General features: G+C 34.8%; 2 protein-coding genes across 7 annotated transcripts; both read left to right on the top strand.

Annotated features, from left to right (window-relative positions):
• Window positions 1–3,462: 3,462 nt before the first annotated feature.
• LOC143253407 (beta-1,4-glucuronyltransferase 1-like) lies at window positions 3,463–12,337 on the top strand. Of its 2 annotated transcripts, XR_013029565.1 has the most exons (4): window positions 3,463–3,615; window positions 7,151–8,537; window positions 9,745–10,239; window positions 10,446–12,337. XR_013029565.1 is itself a non-coding variant. In XM_076507245.1 (3 exons), the coding sequence occupies exons 2-3, from the start codon at window positions 7,221–7,223 to the stop codon at window positions 9,934–9,936; spliced, it is 1,509 nt and encodes a 502-aa protein (XP_076363360.1). In that variant the 5' UTR covers window positions 3,463–3,615; window positions 7,151–7,220; the 3' UTR covers window positions 9,937–12,337. The 2 variants fall into 2 exon arrangements, 1 of the variants encoding a protein (XP_076363360.1); XM_076507245.1 differs by having other exon boundaries at window positions 9,745–12,337.
• Window positions 12,338–14,651: 2,314 nt separating this feature from the next.
• LOC143253404 (beta-1,4-glucuronyltransferase 1-like) lies at window positions 14,652–23,009 on the top strand. Of its 5 annotated transcripts, none has more exons than XR_013029564.1 (4): window positions 14,652–14,806; window positions 18,902–20,220; window positions 21,429–21,909; window positions 22,111–23,009. XR_013029564.1 is itself a non-coding variant. In XM_076507239.1 (4 exons), exons 3-4 carry the CDS (start codon window positions 18,955–18,957, stop codon window positions 21,618–21,620), a joined length of 1,458 nt encoding a protein of 485 aa, XP_076363354.1. In that variant the 5' UTR covers window positions 14,677–14,806; window positions 17,895–18,001; window positions 18,902–18,954; the 3' UTR covers window positions 21,621–23,009. The 5 variants fall into 5 exon arrangements, 4 of the variants coding, with proteins under 4 accessions (XP_076363353.1, XP_076363354.1, XP_076363355.1 ...); XM_076507239.1 differs by adding an exon at window positions 17,895–18,001 and having other exon boundaries at window positions 14,677–14,806; window positions 21,429–23,009; XM_076507240.1 differs by adding an exon at window positions 17,895–18,078 and having other exon boundaries at window positions 14,677–14,806; window positions 21,429–23,009.
• The last annotated feature ends 1,021 nt before the right edge of the window (window positions 23,010–24,030 follow it).

Below are 24,030 nucleotides of genomic sequence, written 5' to 3'. Positions count from 1 at the left end.
TAAGCACGCCCTATACATTCCGACACTCAGTTACACAACCCCTTTCAAACATGCGGTCAGCTTCCGGTCAGTTACCTATTTCTTTCTTTGTGAACCTGACGATGACCGAAGAAGGTCGAAACGTTGTTCGCTCCTCTACGTAAAATATTTTCTCAACACAAACGAGCCGTTTTTATATATATAGTTTTCTCTACAAGTGGGTTTTCTCGACATCACTGATGACCTTATAACTGTATTTCTTTAAAAAGGTCAAGTTACAGGAACTAAATTAGGCTCTGAAACATGATACAATCATACTTAGATAGCAAGAAAACAACAACACGGGGTCAGAAAATATATGAGTAGAATCTTGGCTTTAACATACAGAGACTACCTTTAGTGTCATATAAGAGTGAGGTCAGTAAGTAGTCTTTAAATATTCAATCATTCATTCACATGAGTATCGTATTCCTTTGGAAATTAGAACTCGAGAAAGTTCAAAAGTAGTACTCGCTGTGGCAAAGTTTAATTTATTTATTGAAAGTAAGTACACCCTCTAAATAATTTCTGTTATTGTACATCTCATTAAACAGAACCTGAATCTGATCTAGTTACATATGTGGTATACCAGTCATCAGGAGTAATCATATATTTCCACAACAAGCCGTATACCTTGTGACAAATTTATTATAAACATTTAAATCATTTAAATATTTCCCTCACCTGTAGCTTATTACATTAGCAACATATGACTTAAGTAACCCGTAGTTTATTACATTAGCAACATATGACTTAAGTAACCCGTAGTTTATTACATTAGCAACATATGACTTAAGTAACCCGTAGTTTATTACGTTAGCAACATATGACTTATGTAAGTTCAAATGTTTGGAGAAGCATGCATGATGATCTGTTTCGTTGAATATTGTTTGATACTAAAATTAGTTTCTTTCGGCTTGACGTTTGAAATATAAATAATCTTTGTATATTAAGTATAACTATTTGGTTTACATGGTGAGAGAGCTAAATTAATATCATAACCATGGTGACCTGTGTTGTTAGAAGTTTATTTCAATTTAAATTGTAAGTTTAAGTGTTTTCTAATTCTTGTACGCATGGAAGCTCAGATGTGGTATCAGGTTTTATGCAGTACGATAAAATTCAAATTAATGTAAACTTACTAGAATTTAGGAGGACATAATTCAAAAATCTTTCTTTTGGCTGAAATAGTTGATAATATGAAAGCCAAATCTATGTACTTCGACCACAACCCTTACATGGCTACAAAAACACCTTACTGTCATTCACCTGTGTCAATATCAAAATAAATACTTATATGTTGTTCGTGAAGCAGGTAATTTTTATTATTTTTTTATATAAGTCTAAATATTCAAAACTCAGTTAAGTCCCGGATCAGTTAACATGGAATCATCATTGTGACGTTTCTGGACATGGTTGTAGAAATACGTCATAAAACTTTCTAGTTGTCATAACCGCGATATGGTTAGAGTGTTGTAGAAAACAGTTCCAGAATACATCAAGTTACATAGCCACTCTAACTGACTTAATTCAGTTTATCTACTATAATATTTTGTGTTTGTGCTAAGGTAATGCAGGAAAAGCGACTGAAACAGGTAGTCCTTTTATGTAAAAGGTTCGTGAACTGGAATAACAGACAAGATGATGTTGGTGGAAATTACCACCCAGAACCATCGCCACTACACGAAGCAGACCTACAAGCCTTTAATAAAGACAGATACTTATTAAATGAAATGAAGTGGACGTATACTAAAAAACCGGTAGAATGTACAAAATGAACTTATACTAGAGGTGTACAGTGTAGGTAAACTGAGAAACGAGACGCGTTTGTAAAGTAACAAATACACTTGCAATAATTTGGAGATAAAATGTCAAATGTGTGATACAAAAGAAACCTTGCCTGAAAAGGTAAGTATTAGACATGTAAAAAGAGGCTTTTATGAAAAATACATACGAAGGGAAGTAGTATTAGATGCAAAATGTGAAGCCATAGAAAAGCCTATTGTGTTATACACTTTAAATATTAAATACTTTTACTGTCATTCATATGTGATCCCTAAATATATCTGCTATTTGAAGTTTCGAAATCTGCTGTCTTTTGTCCAAGGTACAAGACAAGCTTTTGATAAAGTTTGGAGACGGCTTAAACTGATAGTGAAATAAACTTTAAGACAAACGCACATAGCCTCAAGAAGCTCATGTCATGAGACAAAACATTTATATGAAACATTTTAAAAACTTACTTTGAACAAAATTGTGAACAAATTTGTTAGTCTTAGTAATTTAAGAATTAGAACTATTATGTTTCATACACCTGCAACTGCCCTAACTTGATTTTCTGCGAAATAAGTATTAAGGTTTTAAACTGAATTAGTCGACTACTCGTGGTGCCAGTGCATTAGATCCATATCTGTACCATGAGAATGGAGAAAATAAAGTTCTCTGTGATGGAAAAACGGAGACAAAACGGGAAAATTATGGTTTCTACTGCAAATCTACATGCACACAGAATAAAAATTTCGCGAACTAGGGGATTGAACCTCACGTAATTAAAAAAAGTTTTTTAGTATCATATAAGCAAGAGTTCCATTATAGTATGACTTCTAATGTGGCTGAATTACATTGTATATTGAAGCAGATGGTATAACTGTAAATAAAATCTTTAGTAACAAATTTTGTAATTTTGTATATTGCAAAACCTGGCCCAAATAATGTTAGGTACTATAGACAACTAAAAAGTGTACAATATAAAATACACAGCTATGTTTGTTTGTAATTAAGCACAAAGCTACATAATGGGCTATCTGTGATCTGCCCACCACGGTTATTCAAACCCGTATTCTAGTGTTATAAGTACACAGATATACCGCTATACCACAGATGATCACACAGCTGTGAATTTTTCAAATTTAGACTTCAGCTAACCATACATTTGGTAAATAACGCATATGGAAGCTCAGAAATGTCATGCTGACGTCAGACCTAATATGTACGTGTCATTATTCAGTAATAGAAAAAAAGTAAAATTTACATATATAAGTTTATGTAAACTCTCGGTTTCTCGAAATGCTCTTTATTTAGCAGACGTAGCCACCTGTATGTACGTATAAAGACAACTGAAATACATGTATAATTAAATTAATACCAATGTTACCCTATACTTGTTTCCAAGTAGCTCAGAGGAAAATATGAAACTGGGTTTCAATATCCATGGTGAGCACACTCCAGAATAGCTTAGTTACGAGCAAACAAGAAAATAATTTCAGTTTTTTCCAGGACTTTTTTCCACACAAATATTAACATGTGTCTGTTTTCAATTTCGCCACCTGTCACCTGACAGATGGGAAATCCAAGAATATACGTGGCTTAGCGTTAATTTTTTTGCCAAATACGTAATTACCATGACGTTTGGCCAGAAATTCTGACATTATAAAATTGCTGCCAGTTTCCTTGGTATCTGTTTTTGGCAACGCAGATCTGGAGAAAGAAAGCGCAATCTATATTCACTTGATGCTTACTGGTTGTGTTCTTCAGCTTATAGACGTGTTTTGTTTTGTAATTCGACCAGAACCAAGGTGTTGAAAACTTGAAATAAAGGTTTGTATCAAAGTGCGCGATCTGTAAATAACTTTGAAATCGCAGAAAAATTATTTTAGTTTGTAACTATATAGTACTAATAATAACTGGTTGTTATTTCTCTAAATTGTGCCGAATATTAAAAAAAGCAAAGTTATGTTTTTTATATATTCATAATCAATTGTGCATCGTGTAGGAAGAGACTGTGGTGTATATTTTATTTTTCCATAACGTTTTGGTTTTTTGTTGTTTTTCTCGCGCTTGGCTATTCGAGAGCTAGCCGTCCCTAATTTTGAAGTGGTAAAGGGAAATGAATTCACCAATATCACCGTTCGCTAACCATTGGGACACTTTTTATCAACGATAATAGGTTTTGTGTGCTTTGGTTTGTTTTTTAATGTCGTCCAAAGCTGCACGAGGGCCATCTGCGCTAGCCGTCCCTAATTTAGCAGTTTAAGACTAGAAGAAAGGCAGCTAGTAATCACCACCCACCGCCAACTCTTGGGCTGCTCTTTTACCAACGAATAGTGGAATTGACCGTAACATTATAACGCCACCAAGGCAAGTTCGGTGTAATGGGGATTCGAACCTGCAACCCTCAGATTACGATTCTAGCGCTTTGACCACCTGGCCATGCAAGGCCGTCTTTTGTTTTTAGATTTTGCGCAAAGCTACATGGGGCTATTTGCACTAGCCATTCTTATTTTAGCAGTGTAAGACTATATGGAAGGTAATCAGTCATCACCACCCACCGCCAACTCTTAGGCTACTCTTTTACCAAAGAATAGTGAGATTGAGCGCATAAAATAACGGCCCCACGGCTAAAATGGCGAGCATGTTTTGTGCGATAAGGATTCGAACCCGTAACCATTACGAGTCGAGTGCCCTAACCACCTAGCCATGCCGGGCCTGCGATAATGGGACTGATCATCACGTCATAACGCGCTCCAGTGCTCAAAGAACAAACTTGTTCAGTGACAGGCTTCGAAACCGCGATCTGTTAATTGCGACTCCAAATTTCTACCACCCGACCCTCGCAACCCCATAAAGAACTCAATCAATAATTATTACAGTTTGTAAGCGTTAACAGTAGCCTCTTTATATTCTTTGTACTATGCCTAGGTAACATTACATAACTTGCACAGATGTGGTGCAGATGCACCCATGTTACCCATCCTATAATATAAAAGTGACTTCTAGTCTTCACTCCCTTGGCTGTGTTTTAGTGAACTAGTACTTTTTAATATACAGTCACATTTCAGAAGTTATACATAACATATGTAAATAAATTATTACAATTTAGAAATAAATTAATAAGCCTATTTTTCTTAAAATGTAGAAAAACGAATTTAGCAGTAAAGCCTACAATTATCTCTTCTTGTAACAACCTATGAACTTGGTTGCTGCTAGGCATATAAGCTGCCAATAAAGATAAAATAAAAATTAATCATGGTTCGCCCGTAGAAAGGGGCGTGAAGTGGCTTTTGTCCCCTCTTACATTTCAAACAAACGTAACCTCGTATTTAAACTAAATATTTCTTGAGATGTTTTTTTTAAGTGTAAATTTGTGTTTGTATATAAGCACACGTAACACATATTTTTTCGTCTGTTGACTGAGACAATCTGTTAAAAGCCAATCCCCCAGATACACATTTTGTCTCTCTCCCCAAAAAATATTTCAGTGGGCGTCCATGAAATCTACGTGGTATGTGTGTATGCAATATAAAATACACCTCGCTAGTACACCGGTGAGTCCCCTCGGCGGGCTCAGCTGATAGCCCGATGTGGCTTTGTTATAAGAAAACACACACACACAATATAAAATACATATATTTATTCACGAGACACAAAAATAATACTCAGGTCAACGTCACATGGCATGTTCACGTGGTTAAGTCACTCTATAAGATATCCGAGGGTCGTGGGTTCGAATCCCCGTCACATCAAACATGTTCACCCATTCAGCTGTGTGACGTTGTAATGTAACGGTCAATCTCACTATTCGTTGGTAAAAGAGTAGCACAAGAATTGGCGGTGGGTGGTGATGACAAGCTTACACTGCTAAATTAGGGACAGATAGCTCTCGTGTAGCTTTACGAGAAATAAAATAAAAAGCATGTATAAATACATATAGGGCCTGGCATGGCCTAGCGAGTTAAGGCGTGCGCTTCGTAATCTGAGGGTCGCGGGTTCGCGCCCGAGTCGCGCCAAACATGCTCGCCCTTCCAGCCGTGGGGGCGTTATAATGTGACGGTCAATCCCACTTTTCGTTGGTAAAAGAGTAGCCCAAGAGTTGGCGGTGGGTGGTGATGACTAGCTGCCTTCCCTCTAGTCTTACACTGCTAAATTAGGGACGGCTAGCACAGATAGCCCTCGAGTAGCTTTGTGCGAAATTCCAAAAACAAACAAACAAACAATAAATACATATATTTATTTGTAAAGTTCGAATAGACAAATAAAATACAAATACACATTTCGTGCTTTCTGGTATATCAGTATTCTGTGCTTTATTACAATCGTGACGTCAAAACACGTCTTATCAGAAGATTAAATAAATGAATATGATAAAATTTGGATTCCTTATGGGCATAAACTTCTACAGAGAAATATATGTTTTAGTTATATAAACACCTATATTAACTTAGGTTATCAACTATGAGTAAAGTAATACAAAAACAAAACGATAACAACAAAAAATATACTGCTTATATTCCAACACAGTATGAGGCGGAGGCCCGGCATGGCCTAGCGCGTTAAGGCGTGCGCTTCGTAATCTGAGGGTCGCGGGTTCGCGCCCGAGTCGCGCCAAACATTCTCGCCCTCCCAGCCGTGGGGGCGTTATAATGTGACGGTCAATCCCACTTTTCGTTGGTAAAAGAGTAGCCCAAGAGTTGGCGGTGGGTGGTGATGACTAGCTGCCTTCCCTCTAGTCTTACACTGCTAAATTAGGGACGGCTAGCACAGATAGCCCTCGAGTAGCTTTGTGCGAAATTCCAAAAGAACAGTATGAGGCCTCCTACTCTTATTTGTTTCGTTCTTCCAAGCAACATTAATGATCGTTAAATTCGCTGAATCTCGTCTGTTGCAGCGGTGGTAGCAAATAAACAATAAATTAGGCCTATACTTCATATTTTCGTCACGTAAATCATGTTTTCTTCAAGAAAAAATTAACAAATGAAGAAATCATTTTTGTTTATGATATAAGCTGATGAAGCTAACACAAGAGTGCCAAAATTTTGAACGGCAGCTTGTCTTATCTAAGAAGACGTGTTTTGGTGACGAAAAGTCCCAACAAAGTCGGAGCGATATGATGCTAAAAATCTTGAACATGTTTGAAGTTATTTATTTGTTTAATGCTGCTTTCGAATGATCCGTCTTTGTAAGGCTTAGCTAGAAAGTGCACAATGTGTTTTTCCTGTGGGCAAAAATGATAAGAAGGAATTAAAAGAAATATATATTTTTTTAATGTATGAAAGTAGCAACTTACATAAGACTTACAATTTAATAATCATATCATAACCCTTTAATTATTGTATTCGTATATCACTTATTTCAGCATCACTGTTCCAGGCTGATCTCTCTAGCAGATATTTAGAAATACTTTCATTCTTTCTCTATAAAGAAATATGGTTTGGACAGTCATCAACGGAAACAAATTAAAGAAATTATTAAAACACCTCCTGAAGACTGTTTCGTGCATCCTTATAATCACTAGTCTGTATAATCTTCTGAAACGGAACGAATCTTTTGCAACAAAAAATCAGAAGTCAGAATTCCTGGAAACAAAAAATATCGTCATGAATAATTTGGATAATGACTTACAACACGTAAGTTCAAAAGTTGGTACTGTGTCTGCAATAGAAAGTATTAATTTTAGGTTTGATAATAGTAGTTCACTTGAAGTGAGTTATTATGCGCCACGCTCAAAGTATTCCTTGAGTAACAATTCGAAGTGGTTTATTGAAACGAAGAAAGCAAATTCTATTAAAACTGGCAATGTTTCGAATGTAAATGAGAAAAGGAGCTGTATTGGAAAACCTCGAAGTGGGTATTGTGTACTGGAAACTGTTTATAAAGCCGAGAAAACGACGGGTTTCAACAACAGCGTGACTTTAACTACCCAAGCTACCACAGGGTTCGAATACCACGTAGAGGAACTTTGTCGTCGATGGCAAGGTCCCGTGTCAGTTGCAATTTATGCTCCCGGTGATGATTTGAAATCTGCGCTAGAAAATATCGAGTATCTCCGACGTTGTGGTCACGAATGTGTCCGGCAGTGGGTCACGTGGCATTTTCTTTATGATCAGATGCATCCGCCGGAAAGTTCGTTATTAAAATTATCTCTGAATTTGATGAAGAAAAAGGTTTCGTCACATTCAAAGAATCAACTATTTTCCATTAATTGTAAATCTAAACCTTTGTCGAAAGGAGAGACTTACGTTCGACTTAATAATCTACCTTACCCTATTAACGTAGCCAGAAACGTCGCAAGATTAAACGCTAAAACACATTACGTGTTCGCTTCAGATGTTGAGTTGTATCCTAGCGAGAACATAATTCCTCGATTTCTTCGTCTTGTGGAGAACATGAAAAACGAAAGTTCAAACTTCACGACAAAACGCCAGGTTTTCGTGTTACCTGTTTTTGAGGTCAGGTCAGAAATACAACCACCAACAAGAAAAGAAGATTTACGTGCTCTTATAAAGCGGAAAGATGCCATATCTTTTCATCAATACGTCTGTGACGTGTGTCATCGAATCCCAGATCTACATAGATGGTTAAAAACTTATGGTTCACGAGAGAGTTTGAAGATTTTCATCAGCACCAAACGAAAATATCGAGGGAGCTATGTCGGGTGGGAACCCTTTTTCATTGGAACCAATCAGGATCCGTTGTTTGACGAGAGACTGACGTGGAACGGAAGGAAAAATAAAATGCAAGTCGTAAGTAAACAGTCTCGTTTTCAAACTGCTTTATTTTTAAGGAAATGTCTGTTTATTTGAAATAAATCTAATCTGCTAATACTCACTACCGCTTTTTAACTCTGCATGCTAGTTTTTAATAGTGTTATAATTCGGTTTACTTCTGTACCAGTGAGTTTTGAGCGTTGCTATTTGTGTGGAGATTCAAACAGATAACACTTAAAAAACTAATGTACTTCTGCGTGGACCTCAAAAATATTCTGTAACAAGGGTAAAAATTAAAATTAAACAATAATTTATTCATTGTTTTTGCAGTTCATATGTCATATTTGTTGTATCCTACAGAGATCATATTTTTTTCTTGCGATTCATAGTATAAACTGCATTGTTAAGTGTTCCTGCTCTTTATTTTACCTAATTTTAGTGTCTACTGACTGACTGACCGACAGACAACATACTATCTTATACAACATCTTATCTTATAAGAAGAGTTCAAGAAAGTTAAGAAACATTAAACTTAAACTTAGGCCTATTGTACGACTGTGGATTTATTTTTGTTTGTTTCTAAGCGTTGTGCTCACCGCAAGGAACTGAACCATAAATTTTAAGGTGAAAAGACCGGAAGCTCTCTACTGAGGCACAGGAGAACAATGACTATATCATAATACTTGAATCAAATGTTCCCAAAAAAAGTGAGAACCATGCAGTTTCATACGCCTTACATTTCGTATTTAACAATTTCTGATAACTTGGAACAGCACCGTAACCACTGTTTACTAAATGTAATTTACAACAAAGCTTACTGATATGTTCTGACATGCGAAAGGCATGTTTCATTTCACGCTATTATGTTATAATTAACAAGTTCGTTATTTCCCAAGGTACACAATTACAGGATATTTTTCGAGTGTTGAGTAAACGCAATTTTATGATGTTTTTAATTTGATTTCATTTAATACATGGATTTGTGTTAATTTCGTATTTTACGCTCATGATTTGATCTGTTTCAAACTTCACATAAAAATGTTGAGGTTTTAGGTGAGGACCAAATATATCGGTAAAAAAATGGTTTGTGATGATATATACGTGATAACAAGAACCTCATAACAATAAATATCTTAATAATTTTTGTCTCTCCAAAGTCTAACGATAATAAATCTATTCGCCTCTTCTTTCAATTGAATTATTTTTCTATGAAATATTGATTTTCATTTTTTTTACTTTTCAGGCACACGAACTTTGTTTTTTAAACTATGACCTTCACATTCTCGATGATGCCTTCCTTGTCCACGCCTCTGGAATCAAATACTTCAACAGTAGTTTTGTGAGAATGAATCGACCATTTGTAGCTACAAATCGTAGGGTCTTAATACAGGATCTTAGATTGCTTCGAGAAAAGTACAAAACTGAGGGCTGCTAAAGTAGCTGAGAAAGTAGCCACAAATAGTTGAGTTACAACCCAAGTTGAGAAAGTAGCAACGAATATTTGAGTTACAATCCCAAGTTCAGAAAGCAGCCACAAAAATTTGAGTTGCTAAACCAAAGCCGAAAATGTAACCACAAGTATTTGAGTTGCTAAATTACTAATTTATGAAATTAATCAATTATGGTGTTACACCACGGAAAACTAGAATTTTTTAAGCAGTGTCACTTATGGAAGATTGATAATGAGCAATAGGGAAACAGACCCATGTGGATACAAGTCCTCAAAATAAACTCTCTGGTAAATAATGTTAAATTAGAATAAAACCTGTTAAAATTCTCATTGTTGTGGTATGTACAAGTGTATATTATCATTCATTGCGTTCGATAAAAAAAAAACACTTCAGTTATATATTGTAAGTTTAATTTGTAAATGTTTTATCAGTTAATTGCAAACAAACCAAAGTTCACCAGAGTAAGTTATAATACAAAAATTGCTTGTTCCAGTATGTGGTAGCCCCCGAGCGGCAGCCCCCGAGTGGCTCAGCGGTAATACTGCGGCCTTCAACGCTAAAAACCGGATTTCGAAACCCGTAGTGGGCAGAGCATGGATAGCTCTGCCTATAACTAGTGGGACAACTCTGTTACCTCCCTTGTCGATAAGAATGACATTCGCAAACTTGCATTCTGCTAATATTATTGGGGAATAGCTAAGACAATTGGAAGTCGTTTAGGCAGTATTCATGCTCCGAATGGATGACAACGGATTCTCAAAACAATTCCTGTATGGTCAACTGAAAGATGGGAAATAAATGAGAGAAGGACAGAAGAAACTGTTCAAGGATGGCTTGAAGACAACTCTCAAGAGCTGTAGCATTGATGTTCACAACTGGGAAACTTTCGCTCACGACCGAACAACCTGGAGGTCCCTTATCCATCGAGGAGCCGAATTCTTTGAGTCATGAAAAAAGACAACACTTTGAAGACAAGCGAAAGAGGAGGAAACAACACCAGCTACTACTGAAACCTCTCTTTCTCTCTGAACTGGCGTGTTTTTACTGCCAGAACAACTGTGCAGCAAGGTTTGGCTTCATTAGCCATCTCCGAACCCATGTATGAAGTTGGAGGACCATAATCCTCGACTTCGAGGGAGCGCCACGACGATTAGTGTAAATTAATCTATGATCCTTTCTTTACATTGTTATTAATTATGTTTGTGTTCCCTAGCAATACCAAGCGTTTAATGTGTGTATAACCGATTCGATTTTATTTTTCATCAAAGCCTCTACCAGTCTATCCCGAAATTGAAATTTTTTAGAAGTAGAATAAATTAATCTATGAAAAACACTTTGGACATGGTCAAATAGATCAATTAAAATGGTGTGCCCTCCTGAGCCCAAACCTGTAAGTAGATCTCAAAGCGGTCACGAGCTAGAAGTGTTTACTTGAAACTCGTAGACGTTTCATGAGCCACATCTGACAAAATGCGTGTAAGATTAATAGAAATGGAAGTTATATCTGTGGAATTAGTTAGAAAAAAGGAAAATAAAAAAGGATACGCATGTAACAGAATCTAGAATGTATCACTGCAAATAACAGTGAGAAATATGTTCAGTATTTACAACCTGAATGTGACTTCATACAACACATGGGCTAAATGAGCAGACCAGAGGCTCGAAAGTTGAAAGATAGTCGTCTTTGACCTTGGACTGATGACCAGAGAGAGGGTAATAACGCAGTAACATATGTCGCGTACACTGCAATTAATAACCGAATAGGCGGTCACTTTTGTAATGCACACACATGTTCAACGACATATCTCTGGTTCGAACCTAGGACATTACTAGGTGAAATTCGACACGTTAACCACTAGTTCATATCAAGTCCTTATGGATCTATAGTACTTCGTAATAACAGTTCATAAACTAACACAGTTAACCATTGATTTTGGTACTAGCATGTCTACTGCTTCATAATTGGTTTTCAAAGTAACTTTGCTAGTTTATATTAGTGTACATTTTTGAAACTACTAAAAAATCTCACACAAAGGTTTATCCTCGCACTTGAAATCAACTGTTCAAAGAAGCAAAAGAGGTGCAGTGTACACTAAGGAAACTTAAATAGTGGATAAAAAAGTAGATTGGTTGTCATGTAAAATGTTTCGTTGTGAGGATTTCTGTTCTACGAATGTTCATGAGACTTATACAATCCATTTGATGGCATTAGTTTTAATAGGATTTATGATTACTGACTTTCGCTTTAAAATAAATCTACTTTTGATGTTCCATTCCTATTCATAATTACAGATTTTTTGCAAAAATGTAGCGTTACTTTGATAAAGCATAAGATACATAATTTGTGAAATATTATTACAATAAAACTTGAACGTGGTAACGATATGAAGTTGACAATTTCTCTATTTTTTATAACTATTCAAGAATTTTTAAACAATGTTTCATTACTCAAAGTATTTCTTTACAAGAAGTTACTCATCATATTTTTATGTTTTGTGTTCAGATGAAATTGTTTTCTTTTTTTAGTTATGTCATGTATTTTCCAATCAATTTTTGAAAATTTTTAGTCTCTTGTATTCGACTGAAAAACGTGTTTGAGAATTTTTTATTGAAATAGAACCATTTGGTTTACTTATCAGACAGCAATTTATTACAACAAAAATACAGCCTATAATTACCAAATTAACTATGTAATTAGATTCTCACTTTGAAACAAACAAATTTTTATAATGTCTTTATAGGGTAGATCCAGATAAGAGTAATAAATTTCAGGTTCACAATCACACAATTAATTGTAAAAATATAAGCGATTCGGTTGGGTTTTATCACAGGAAATTTTGCAAACAAAAATAAAAAATAGAGAAATACATTCAGGCCATGTAATTTGGATAGTCACCTTGTCGACACTACTGGTACAATCTATAAGTAGAATCTCAAAAACATAACAAAATGTATGTCATGCACTTCCATAATTTTACAAGTTATATGTAATAAATTAATCATTTACGTTGGAACAATGCTTATAGTAGGAGGAACATTGAACAAACGTTTAACCGTTTGTATGATTTGTTTGTTTTGAATTTCGCGTAAAGCCACACGAGTGCTATCTAAGCTATCCTTCCGTGTACCCCGCTAGTACAGCGGTATGTCTCCGGATTTACAACGCTACAATCAGGGATTCGATTCCCCTCAATGGGCTGAGCACATAGCCCGATGTGGCTTTGCTATAAGAAAAACACACACACGCTATCCGTCCGTAATTTAGTAGTGTAAGACTAGAGGGAAGGCAGCTAGTCATCACAACCCATTGCCAACTCTTGGGCTACTCTTTAACTAACGAATAGTGGAATTGGCCGTCACTTATATCGCCCATACGGCTAAAAGGGGCGAACATATTTAGTATGACGAAGATCACTCTAACCACCTGGCCATGCCGGGCTCATCAAGATCTTTTTCAAAAATTCATTTAAATTTACTGTCTCTATTTCCTCTTTATAATCCACTAATAGAAACACAAATGGATTCAGTCTTTTAGCTATTACCTTTAATATCCTTAAATTCAACAGAATGTAACTCACATTTTACATGTAAAGTTGCTTCTCTCTCCATCTTTAGTATTCTATCAACATTAAATAACCTATAAAAAGGCCCGGAATGGCCAGGTGGGTTAAGGCGTTCGAATCCCTGTCGCACTAAACATGCTCACCCTTTCAGCAGTGGTGGCGTTATAATGTGACGGTCAATCCCACTATTCATTGGTAAAAGAGGAGCCCAAGGGTTGGCGGTAGGTGATAATGACTAGCTGTCTTCCCTCTAGTCTAACACTGCTAAATTAGGGACGGCTAGCGCTGACAGCCCTCGTGTAGCTTTGCGCGAAATTCCAAAACAAACAAACAATAACCTATAACCGTGTATTTCAAAGAGATTTCTGTAATCAAAATCATCTTCGTTTACCTATGTTTTGGGTATTCCCATTATATTCAAATTTTTCATTCCTACATGTGCTCTTAAGTCATCAATTTTATTTCTTATACTTCTAGCATTACAATAGTAGCAATTAAGCCTACTTTATAAATTCTTCTTTACTCATTTTCTAAGCTTAACTTTTCTTTGCCTTTGATTCTTTCTCTAGTTTAGTTTTCCTGGGCCTCATCACTGTCTAGTCCTAGATTGAAATTTCTCTTACAGCTGAGTATTCTACATTTTACAGTAGTGCGTTGTTTGTACGTCCGTCAGTTGATACTAGAATGATATAACGTAAAAGATGCTTATTGTAGTAATTTGTACCTTCGTAACGAATCTAGAGAATAATTATTCACTCTGTAGGCTATAATACAACATGACATACGAACTTCGAAAGCAAGAAAGAATAATATTTCTTACTCTAAATTCTGGTTTTAGTTATTTTTTAAATTGAAAGCTGCTAAAGTAAAAAGTACATCTGCTATACGTATGCATTGCTCTATGTTGGCATCAACGCGGTTCATTTTAGCTCACAAAATATTTCTATCGCGTATTGATATCAGTAAACGTTTTATTAATTTTATGCAAACCAATTTCACTTTAGCTTAACACTACTTTTCAATTCTTGAAAAGTAACTGCGTACAAAAATTATTTTGTTTTAAAAAGGTCGATTGTAAAAGAATAAAGTTAAAACTTTGGCAGTTTGATGTCACATCCGGGTGCGACATCTAGTGATTGGTATGCTTTACTTGATCAAACATAATCACAACGCTTCTTGAAAAGAAGGTGGACGAAGAGGGAGTTAGGTTAACTGAAAAATGAAAGAAATAATAAATTGGTTGGAATAAGCAGTGTGGGATTAAAGGTATTGGCGTGGGATAATCTACAAAGTAAGTGGTTTATATTTTGGAAAGAAAAAAGGCGTTGTAATACATGAGGGCCCACTATGTTAATAAACGTTTATATAAAAAAACATTCTGAAGAGTTTTACTGAGTTACGAATGTTAGGCTTACCAAAACTAAATATAGGACTTTGTTAGCATATTGTTTTGTGCACTCTATATAATAAACTGTTAAATGATTTTACTATCGATAAAATAGTGTGAGCCGTGATACAAATTTGGTAACGCTACCTCGCCTCAAATGCGTAATAACGAATCGTGCATTGTAACTTTAAAGATGGTAAATCGTGTCTGGCTTTGTATTTTAAAGCATTCGTGTATTTCTACTTGAAGAACTAGACTTTAAAAAGTGCGTGAATTGATGTAATTAGTTTTATCAGTATACAGAATAGTTACTGATCTCGCCTGTAATGTGATACTAATATTAATACATTTTACAACGTGTGAAAATTGTAAATAGAAGTTAATAGTTCTTGATGGGGAAATTATTTGTTTTGCTGCTTGTTGGAAACTTATAATTTAGTTTCTATCAGAATATAAAGAAAAAGAAGAGAGAAACCAACAAATTGTGTGACTTCCTCGATAATAACAATTAGTATTTAATTAGTAATTCTTTCCGGAAAATTTTGGTGAGATGAAATGTGGTCTGTATGAATTGGTTTCTCTTAAATATTTAGTATAAGCTTTCCAATCGTATTGCTTGTTTTGTTAATATTAGACGATGCTGCGTAGAAATCACGAATGTTGTGTGGTACGATATTCAAATCTTATTAGTCTAATGCTTTCTTATTAATATTTTATTGTTGTTGTGAAAAGAAAAAAACATAAATTAATCTAAATATGTGGTATACATTTAATATTGTATTAATATGTTTTAAATTTCTCATACATTGAAGTGATTTTAATGGCCTCCCGGTAACATACAAGCGCTTACCAACTTATACGGTCTTTTATGAAAATGTACAAGAATGAAATTTATCAACATTTGTAATCATTTAACACAGTTGTAAATTTAGTGATAATAGTTTGCGCGTAGGATGAATATTTTGTGTTTAGGAGTTGTTTTATAGAGGTATAAAAACGGTTAAGTTCAAAAGTCGATACCGTTAGGTTTTACCCACTCCAAAGTTATAAGAGTTATGCCATTTCTTGCTTTTAATGGATATTATCTAACATTGATAGCTGGTTCGTAAGTCAATTAGTGTTTAGGTTATGTAATGTTTAAGAATTGTGTTGAAATCCATGTTAATTAACTGTATTAATTAAACTTTAGCTAATAATTTATAAATATACTAAGTTAATCTCTATGCCTTTTCTGAGTTTCTTATGTTGTGTTGCTTCGATAATCACGTAGTTTAATGACATATTGTAACAAGTTTGTGTTGCTTACGTGCATAACTGTTTAACTATATAGATTTATGTGTTTATTACGACGACGAATATTTGTGTGTGTGTGTGTGTGTATAATATAAATGTACGTAACAACTAAATATTAAATTCTAGAATGTTTAAAATGTTTGCTTATCTGATACGTTTTGTGGAGATGTTCTAACGTGCTTCTTAACCTAACATGTTAGGTGAATTATTTGAGTGGGGAAATATACACAATAACCCGCTTTTTTGGTAAAGTCTGTTTGCTTTTTCGCCAGCCCCCCTTTTTCCCCGATGAACACAACGGTAAGTCGTCGCAAAAGTTCAGGGTTCGATTCCTTTCGGTGAACAAAGCAGATAGCTAGCCCAGTATGGCTTTGCTTTAAAAATATGTTTTTACTAATTGAAATTTTCATCCGTGTTTGAAAGAGTTCTATCCACTTGTTTATTACATTACTAAGTTGGTTATATTTTGTAGAACGTATCAGCTGAAAGTTCTTTGTCGCCAACTGTATCGTTCACTGTTTTGATGCTTTTCACTTTCCTTTTACAGCTTTGTTTTAATAACCTAAGCAACCGTGCCTATTTCTTGGTTTCGAGACACGTGCGTCAAAATCACGTCTTCTGTGTTTAAGTACAAAGATGCAGAAGTGGCTGTGTTCGTTTTGTAGAAAACATCTACAAGTATATAGTTTAATTTTTGTGGTTGGGTTAAAGATTTTTTGAAATACAGTTTTGTTTAACACATCAATTCATTATAAAACAGCACGTATAAATGTTGCTTTAAGAAATTAAACCATCAATATGTTCGTGCATAAGGAGTCATTTTTTCGAAATGGTACGATACATTGCGTTGTTTTTAAGGTTGTATAAAGTCAGTCAATAATGTTAAAAAATATGAATGTTCCAAACAAACAATAAATTTATTATAATATTAGATGTAAGGTATCAGTTACATAGACTTTTTTCACACATCTACCCAAAACTTGAGTATTTTTTTGCATTGGGATGACCTGACGTTACCTGGTCATTTCACTCGTATTAGATACAGATGTCGCTGTTTTCATAGTGGGAGAAGGATTATCGCACGTGTTCGTTTGTTTGTTTAGAATTAAATACAAAGCTACTCAATGGGCTATCTGTGCTCTGCTCACCACGGGTATCGAAACCCGGTTTTTAGTGTGTAAGTCCGCAGACATACCACTGTGCCACTGGGGGGCGATCACACGTGTAACGTGCCAAGAGTTGGCAGTGGGTGGTGATGACTAGCTGCCTTCCCTCTAGTCCTACACTGGTAAATTAGAGACGGTTAGCGCAGATAACCCTCGTGTGGCGTTGCGCGAAATTCGTAACAAAGCAAACAAAATATTTTTTAAAAAATCTTACTGAAACACAATGAATTCTGTAGAAAAGAAGTTTTGTGTAACTCGGAAACAATTAGTTAGTGAGGTTAGACCTTTGATTCATTTTCATCAGCACTTGTGTGACCAACAGTCCGGACAGGTCATGCAGCATTGATGTGGTTGATAAATTTCCACAATATGGCTCCAGAAACTTTAGGATAATAACATGGAAATGTTGAAGCGTTATCTTGAATTCATTTTATTCCCGAGAAGATGGGTGTAAATCTTGTGAACACTGTTGAGATCACGTAGGACACTGTATGTTGAAAAGTTCTGTTGATTTGCTTGTTACTATATTACAGGGGAAGTAAATACATCTTCGGCGTGATGGACTACTGATGGTTGTGTATGTTCTATTACAACTAATTTGGAGCTTCACCACGTCGTTACAGTCAGTGCCATTGTGACGGTAATTCTTCACAAGAGCCCCTGTAGGGTTTGTGTGTGTGTGTGTGTGTGTGTGTATAGCTTCACACTTCCCCTCAGGTAAGTATGCTTCTAAGGTTTCACTAGAGCGAAAATCATGCTGATGAGTCCGTAGTTCCTATCAAGACCATTTCCATGGAATGTAACCATCAATAGTTTCTATCGTACATATAGCAAAAGAGAACTAACCTACTATAATGATGTTTCAAATTAATATAGATATATTTCATTTATTTTGATTGTATTATGATAGTTGTTTATTTAACATAATGAATAATTCAATTATTCCAATTTCTTTTTTTAACTTTAATGTTGTTACCTGTGAATAATTACTTTCCTATTACTTATGGAAGCTTCAGATTTGTGTACGAAGGTTTATTCGCGTATTAAGATTGTTCAATGGCCTCCACAATTAAAGGAAGGGGTTAGTGTTGTAGGCTACGTTTTTTTAATTTAAATTATGTGTTTGCAGTAATTTTGGCTAGGGGAAATTGTTAACATCATGTGATTAGCGCGTGGCTTATAACTAGAACTTGACAGTCCGTGAAACGATGTAAATAATATCTCGTTTTATAAAAAAAAAAAAAATCATTAATTGATTTTTAGTAACCCAGTTAGCTTAGCACTAACTTTTATATTTTGTGTTTAGCATTTTGTACTTACCAGGAACCTTAGCAAATATGTGTAATTGTTATTGAGAAATTATTTGTGATGTTACACATATCGTTAATTAGGTGGAAGTTATAGAAGTTCTAAAACTTGAAGAAATAAATCGCTTACCATAAATGGACTGAATTCTTAAGTTTTTAAATAAATATTCTTAAAAGGTCGTTGCAACAACGTTACTTATGTCACAAACAAAACATGTTCATGTTTTTTTCAGAGCTGATTCTTCGGAGACATTACTGAATGTTTTATTAATATCTCGCCGTTTCGATGCTCATCAGCAGTAAAAACATTAGAAGACTAGTGAAACGTGTATTGAAGACAGCGATATGTGTTTGTCTTCTCGCTATCTTGTATTTTGTGGTCGGCCACACTGTAGGGTTCACAATGGAATCCATGGACATTCGAGACATCGGACTGAGAATTAGTAACTTGAAAACTGGTCTGGTGACGAGGATAAATAATATTAAGGATAAGAATATTTCCGAATTGGTTGGAGTTTCTTCAGATGTATCATATAAAAGTGGTAATTCGATGTCATTCAGAGTTAAGAATCAAAGGAAGAAATTAAAGAGGAAAAAAAAAATTAATGGTTGGAAGGAAAACAGGAAAAAAAAATGTTTCGGAAAACCTCGAAGTGGGTATTGTATACTGGAAGTGGATTATAAAGCCGAGAATACGACTGGTTTCAACAACAGCGTGACTTTAACTACCCAAGCTACCACAGGGTTCGAATACCACGTAGAGGAACTTTGTCGTCGATGGCAAGGTCCCGTGTCAGTTGCAATTTATGCTCCCGGTGATGATTTGAAATCTGCGCTAGAAAATATCGAGTATCTCCGACGTTGTGGTCACGAATGTGTCCGGCAGTGGGTCACGTGGCATTTTCTGTATGATCAGATGCATCCGCCGGAAAGTTCGTTATTAAAATTATCTCTGAATTTGATGAAGAAAAAGGTTTCGTCACATTCAAAGAATCAACTATTTTCCATTAATTGTAAATCTAAACCTTTGTCAAAAGGAGAGACTTACGTTCGACTTAATAATCTACCTTACCCTATTAACGTAGCCAGAAACGTCGCAAGATTAAACGCTAAAACACATTACGTGTTCGCTTCAGATGTTGAGTTGTATCCTAGCGAGAACATAATTCCTCGATTTCTTCGTCTTGTGGAGAGCATGAAAAACGGAAGTTCAAACTTCACGACAAAACGCCAGGTTTTCGTGTTACCTGTTTTTGAGGTCAGGTCAGGAATACAACCACCAACAAGAAAAGAAGATTTACGTGCTCTTATAAAGCGGAAAGATGCCATATCTTTTCATCAATACGTCTGTGACGTGTGTCATCGAATCCCAGATCTACATAGATGGTTAAAAACTTATGGTTCTAGAGAGAGTTTGAAGATTTTCATCAGCACCAAACGAAAATATCGAGGGAGCTATGTCGGGTGGGAACCCTTTTTCATTGGAACCAATCAGGATCCGTTGTTTGACGAGAGACTGACGTGGAACGGAAGGAAAAATAAAATGCAAGTCGTAAGTAAACAGTCTCGTTTTCAAACTGCTTTATTTTCAAGGAAATGTCTGTTTATTTGAAATAAATCTAATCTGCTAATACTCACTACCGCTTTTTAACTCTGCATGCTAGTTTTTAATAGTGTTATAATTCGGTTTACTTCTGTACCAGTGAGTTTTGAGCGTTGCTATTTGTGTGGAGATTCAAACAGATAACACTTAAAAAACTAATGTACTTCTGCGTGGACCTCAAAAATATTCTGTAACAAGGGTAAAAAATTAAAATTAAACAATAATTTATTCATTGTTTTTGCAGTTCATATGTCATACTTTGTTGTATCCTACAGAGATAATATTTTTTTCTTGCGATTCATAGTATAAACTGCATTGTTAAGTGTTCCTGCTCTTTATTTTACCTAATTTTAGTGTCTACTGACTGACTGACCGACAGACAACATACTATCTTATACAACATCTTATCTTATAAGAAGAGTTCAAGAAAGTTAAGAAACATTAAACTTAAACTTAGGCCTATTGTACGACTGTGGATTTATTTTTGTTTGTTTCTAAGCGTTGTGCTCACCGCAAGGAACTGAACCATAACTTTTAAGGTGAAAAGACCGGAAGCTCTCTACTGAGGCACAGGAGAACAATGACTATATCATAATACTTGAATCAAATGTTCCCAAAAAAGTGAGAACCATGCAGTTTCATACGCCTTACATTTCGTATTTAACAATTTCTGATAACTTGGAACAGCACCGTAACCACTGTTTACTAAATGTAATTTACAACAAAGCTTACTGATATGTTCTGACATGCGAAAGGCATGTTTCATTTCACGCTATTATGTTATAATTAACAAGTTCGTTATTTCCCAAGGTACACAATTACAGGATATTTTTCGAGTGTTGAGTAAACGCAATTTTATGATGTTTTTAATTTGATTTCATTTAATACATGGATTTGTGTTAATTTCGTATTTTACGCTCATGATTTGATCTGTTTGAAACTTCACATAAAAATGTTAAGGTTTTAGGTGAGGACCAAATATATCGGTAAAAAAATGGTTTGTGATGATATATACGTGATAACAAGAACCTCATAACAATAAATATCTTAATAATTTTTGTCTCTCCAAAGTCTAACGATAATAAATCTATTCGCCTCTTCTTTCAATTGAATTATTTTTCTATGAAATATTGATTTTCATTTTTTTTACTTTTCAGGCACACGAACTTTGTTTTTTAAACTATGACCTTCACATTCTCGATGATGCCTTCCTTGTCCACGCCTCTGGAATCAAATACTTCAACAGTAGTTTTGTGAGAATGAATCGACCATTTGTAGCTACAAATCGTAGGGTCTTAATACAGGATCTTAGATTGCTTCGAGAAAAGTACAAAACGGATAGCTGCTAAACTAGCTGAGAAAGTAGCCACAAATATTTGAGTTAAAAACCCCAATTAAGAAAGTAGCCACAAATATCTGAGTTACAAACCCAAGTTGAGAAAGTAGCAACGAATATTTGAGTTACAAACCCAAGTTGAGAAAGCAGCCACAAAAATTACTAATTTATGAAATTAATCAATTATGGTGTTACACCACGGAAAACTAGAATTTTTTAAGCAGTGTCACTTATGGAAGATTGATAATGAGCAATAGGGAAACAGACCCATGTGGATACAAGTCCTCAAAATAAACTCTCTGGTAAATAATGTTAAATTAGAATAAAACCTGTTAAAATTTTCATTGTTGTGGTATGTACAAGTGTATATTATCATTCATTGTGTTCGATAAAAAAAAAAACTTCAGTTATGTATTGTAAGTTTAATTTGTAAATGTTTTATCAGTTAATTTCAAACCCAAGTTCACCAGAGTAACTTATAATACAAAAATTGCTTGTTTCAGTATGTGGTAGCCCCCGAGTGGCTCAGCGGTATGTCTGCGGCCTTCAACACCAAAAACCGGATTTCGAAACCCCTAGTGGGCAGAGCGTGGATAGCTCATTGTAGCTTTGTGCTTAACACCATGTGGTTGTGTTCGTACTGCTGCTCGTAGGGTTGTTCTATTTACTATGTGTTTATTTTTTATCTCTGAAGGGCTAGTAAGGGTATTAAACTTTTACAGATAATGAGAGAACATCTTTTTATCCTTTCTTTTGGAGTTACTAGCGTAAAACCATCACAATCCATGTTTGTTAACAGACAATTAAAACAAATAGTAGATAAAAAAATTGAAAGATGTATTAAAAATAATAAAATTATTTTATCAAGAAGACAACCTAAAAAATTGTATAAATTATTGAATAAACCTTTAAAAATGTATTCAGTTGTTAGAGAACGAACTGTGATTTATATAATTTAAGTTGCATAAAAACTACCAAAATAATAAAAAAAATGTTTTTTATTAGTAACTCATTTGCAATTCTAAGAAGCTAATGTTTCATGTAGAATGTGTAAATTGTGGTGAATTTTATGTTGATGAAACGGATAACTCGAGATTAAGGATAAATCTACATATATTCCATGTTAAGTGTTCTGAAAAAAACGAAAATTACTATCTGCCAGTAAACATTTTAACGAATGTATTTTCAGAACATTTAAAATTATATAAAAAAAATGTATCTTCATGTTTACCGATTTTGGGAATGTAAAGTAAAACACAGAAGGTTATTTTTATAAAATATTTTACAAAGAGTTATGACGCCATTTTAAATAGATATTAGAGAGACAGAGGAATCCAGTTGTGTAAAGTCAGTCAGAATTACGAAATAAAAGTCTGATATTCCAATGTTTTTTTTATATATATAACAAATGTGTGTATATCAAATAAATTTAGATGTCGGTGCGTCTCGGTAGAATATTTTTACAGTGCCTTGCAAAAGTATTCACCACTGTCAAAAATGTCACATTCGATAAAATACAAATAATGTAAACAATATTTTTAATAACTTATCTATATTCAAAACTCTGTTGATTGAACTAAACACTGTTACTTGAAGGAGGTTGGTATCAGCAAAACCTGTAAAGACAATATATAAGTATTAATAACATAATGCTTAGGAACAACATGGGACCTGTTGGTTCATCTCAGCTGTCCCATCCTCTAAGCTAAAATAAAAAGTGTTAAACGAATAATTATAAAAATTAAAGCCAGCCCTTATCATTCATGTCTCTTTCAAGCTCTCTTGTAAACTCACTCAGATCTACTGCCTCGACAACAACCCATTCTATAGGCCAACCACCCCATCCGAAAAATAAAATTCTCTTAGCTAGAGACGGCTTTTACCTTGCCTAAATTTATATTTGTGTTTTCTAATCGTTGTTAAGTGTGAAAAATGTTGATGCATCGGCGTTATCAATTCCTTTTACAATTTTAATTCTATTAGATTCCCTCTAACTCTTCTGTTTTCAAGGTAAAACAATTTCAAGAATATTAATCTGTCCTCATATCACAATCCCTTCAACCCAGATACTATTTCAGTAACCGTTCTCTGAACCCTTTCCAACAATTCAATATCGTTTTCAAGATAAGGAACCTGAGACTGGACAAAATATTCCAATTGTGGTCTAATATGTAACCTATACAATGAAATTATAACCTTTGTGGATTTGTATATCGTATTTCTGAAGACATAACCTAAAATTCTATTTACCCTACCATTAGCAAGAACACACTGCTTGGATGGCTTAAGAGACTGAACAACCATTACGCTAATATCCTTTTCTATCAAGACACTGTTAAGATTATTCCCGCCCAAATTATACTTATAATTCAAATAATGATAACCCATGTATAGTATCTTGATTTATCACAATTAGAACCCAT

Source organism: Tachypleus tridentatus, chromosome 6 (assembly GCF_004210375.1).
Source record: "Tachypleus tridentatus isolate NWPU-2018 chromosome 6, ASM421037v1, whole genome shotgun sequence".
Lineage (NCBI taxonomy): Eukaryota > Metazoa > Arthropoda > Merostomata > Xiphosura > Limulidae > Tachypleus > Tachypleus tridentatus.
The sequence above is the reverse complement of the archived record's forward strand: the minus strand, read 5'-3'. Positions and strand labels throughout refer to the sequence as shown.

Excerpts from the sequence above, each read along its gene's own strand:
- LOC143253407 (XM_076507245.1), top strand. The coding sequence starts at position 7,221 with ATGGTTTGGACAGTCATCAACGGAAACAAATTAAAGAAATTATTAAAA. Across the intron at positions 8,538-9,744 it reads GGAAAAATAAAATGCAAGTC|GCACACGAACTTTGTTTTTT; the intron begins GTAAGTAAACAG and ends TTTACTTTTCAG.
- LOC143253404 (XM_076507238.1), top strand. The coding sequence starts at position 18,955 with ATGCTCATCAGCAGTAAAAACATTAGAAGACTAGTGAAACGTGTATTG. Across the intron at positions 20,221-21,428 it reads GGAAAAATAAAATGCAAGTC|GCACACGAACTTTGTTTTTT; the intron begins GTAAGTAAACAG and ends TTTACTTTTCAG.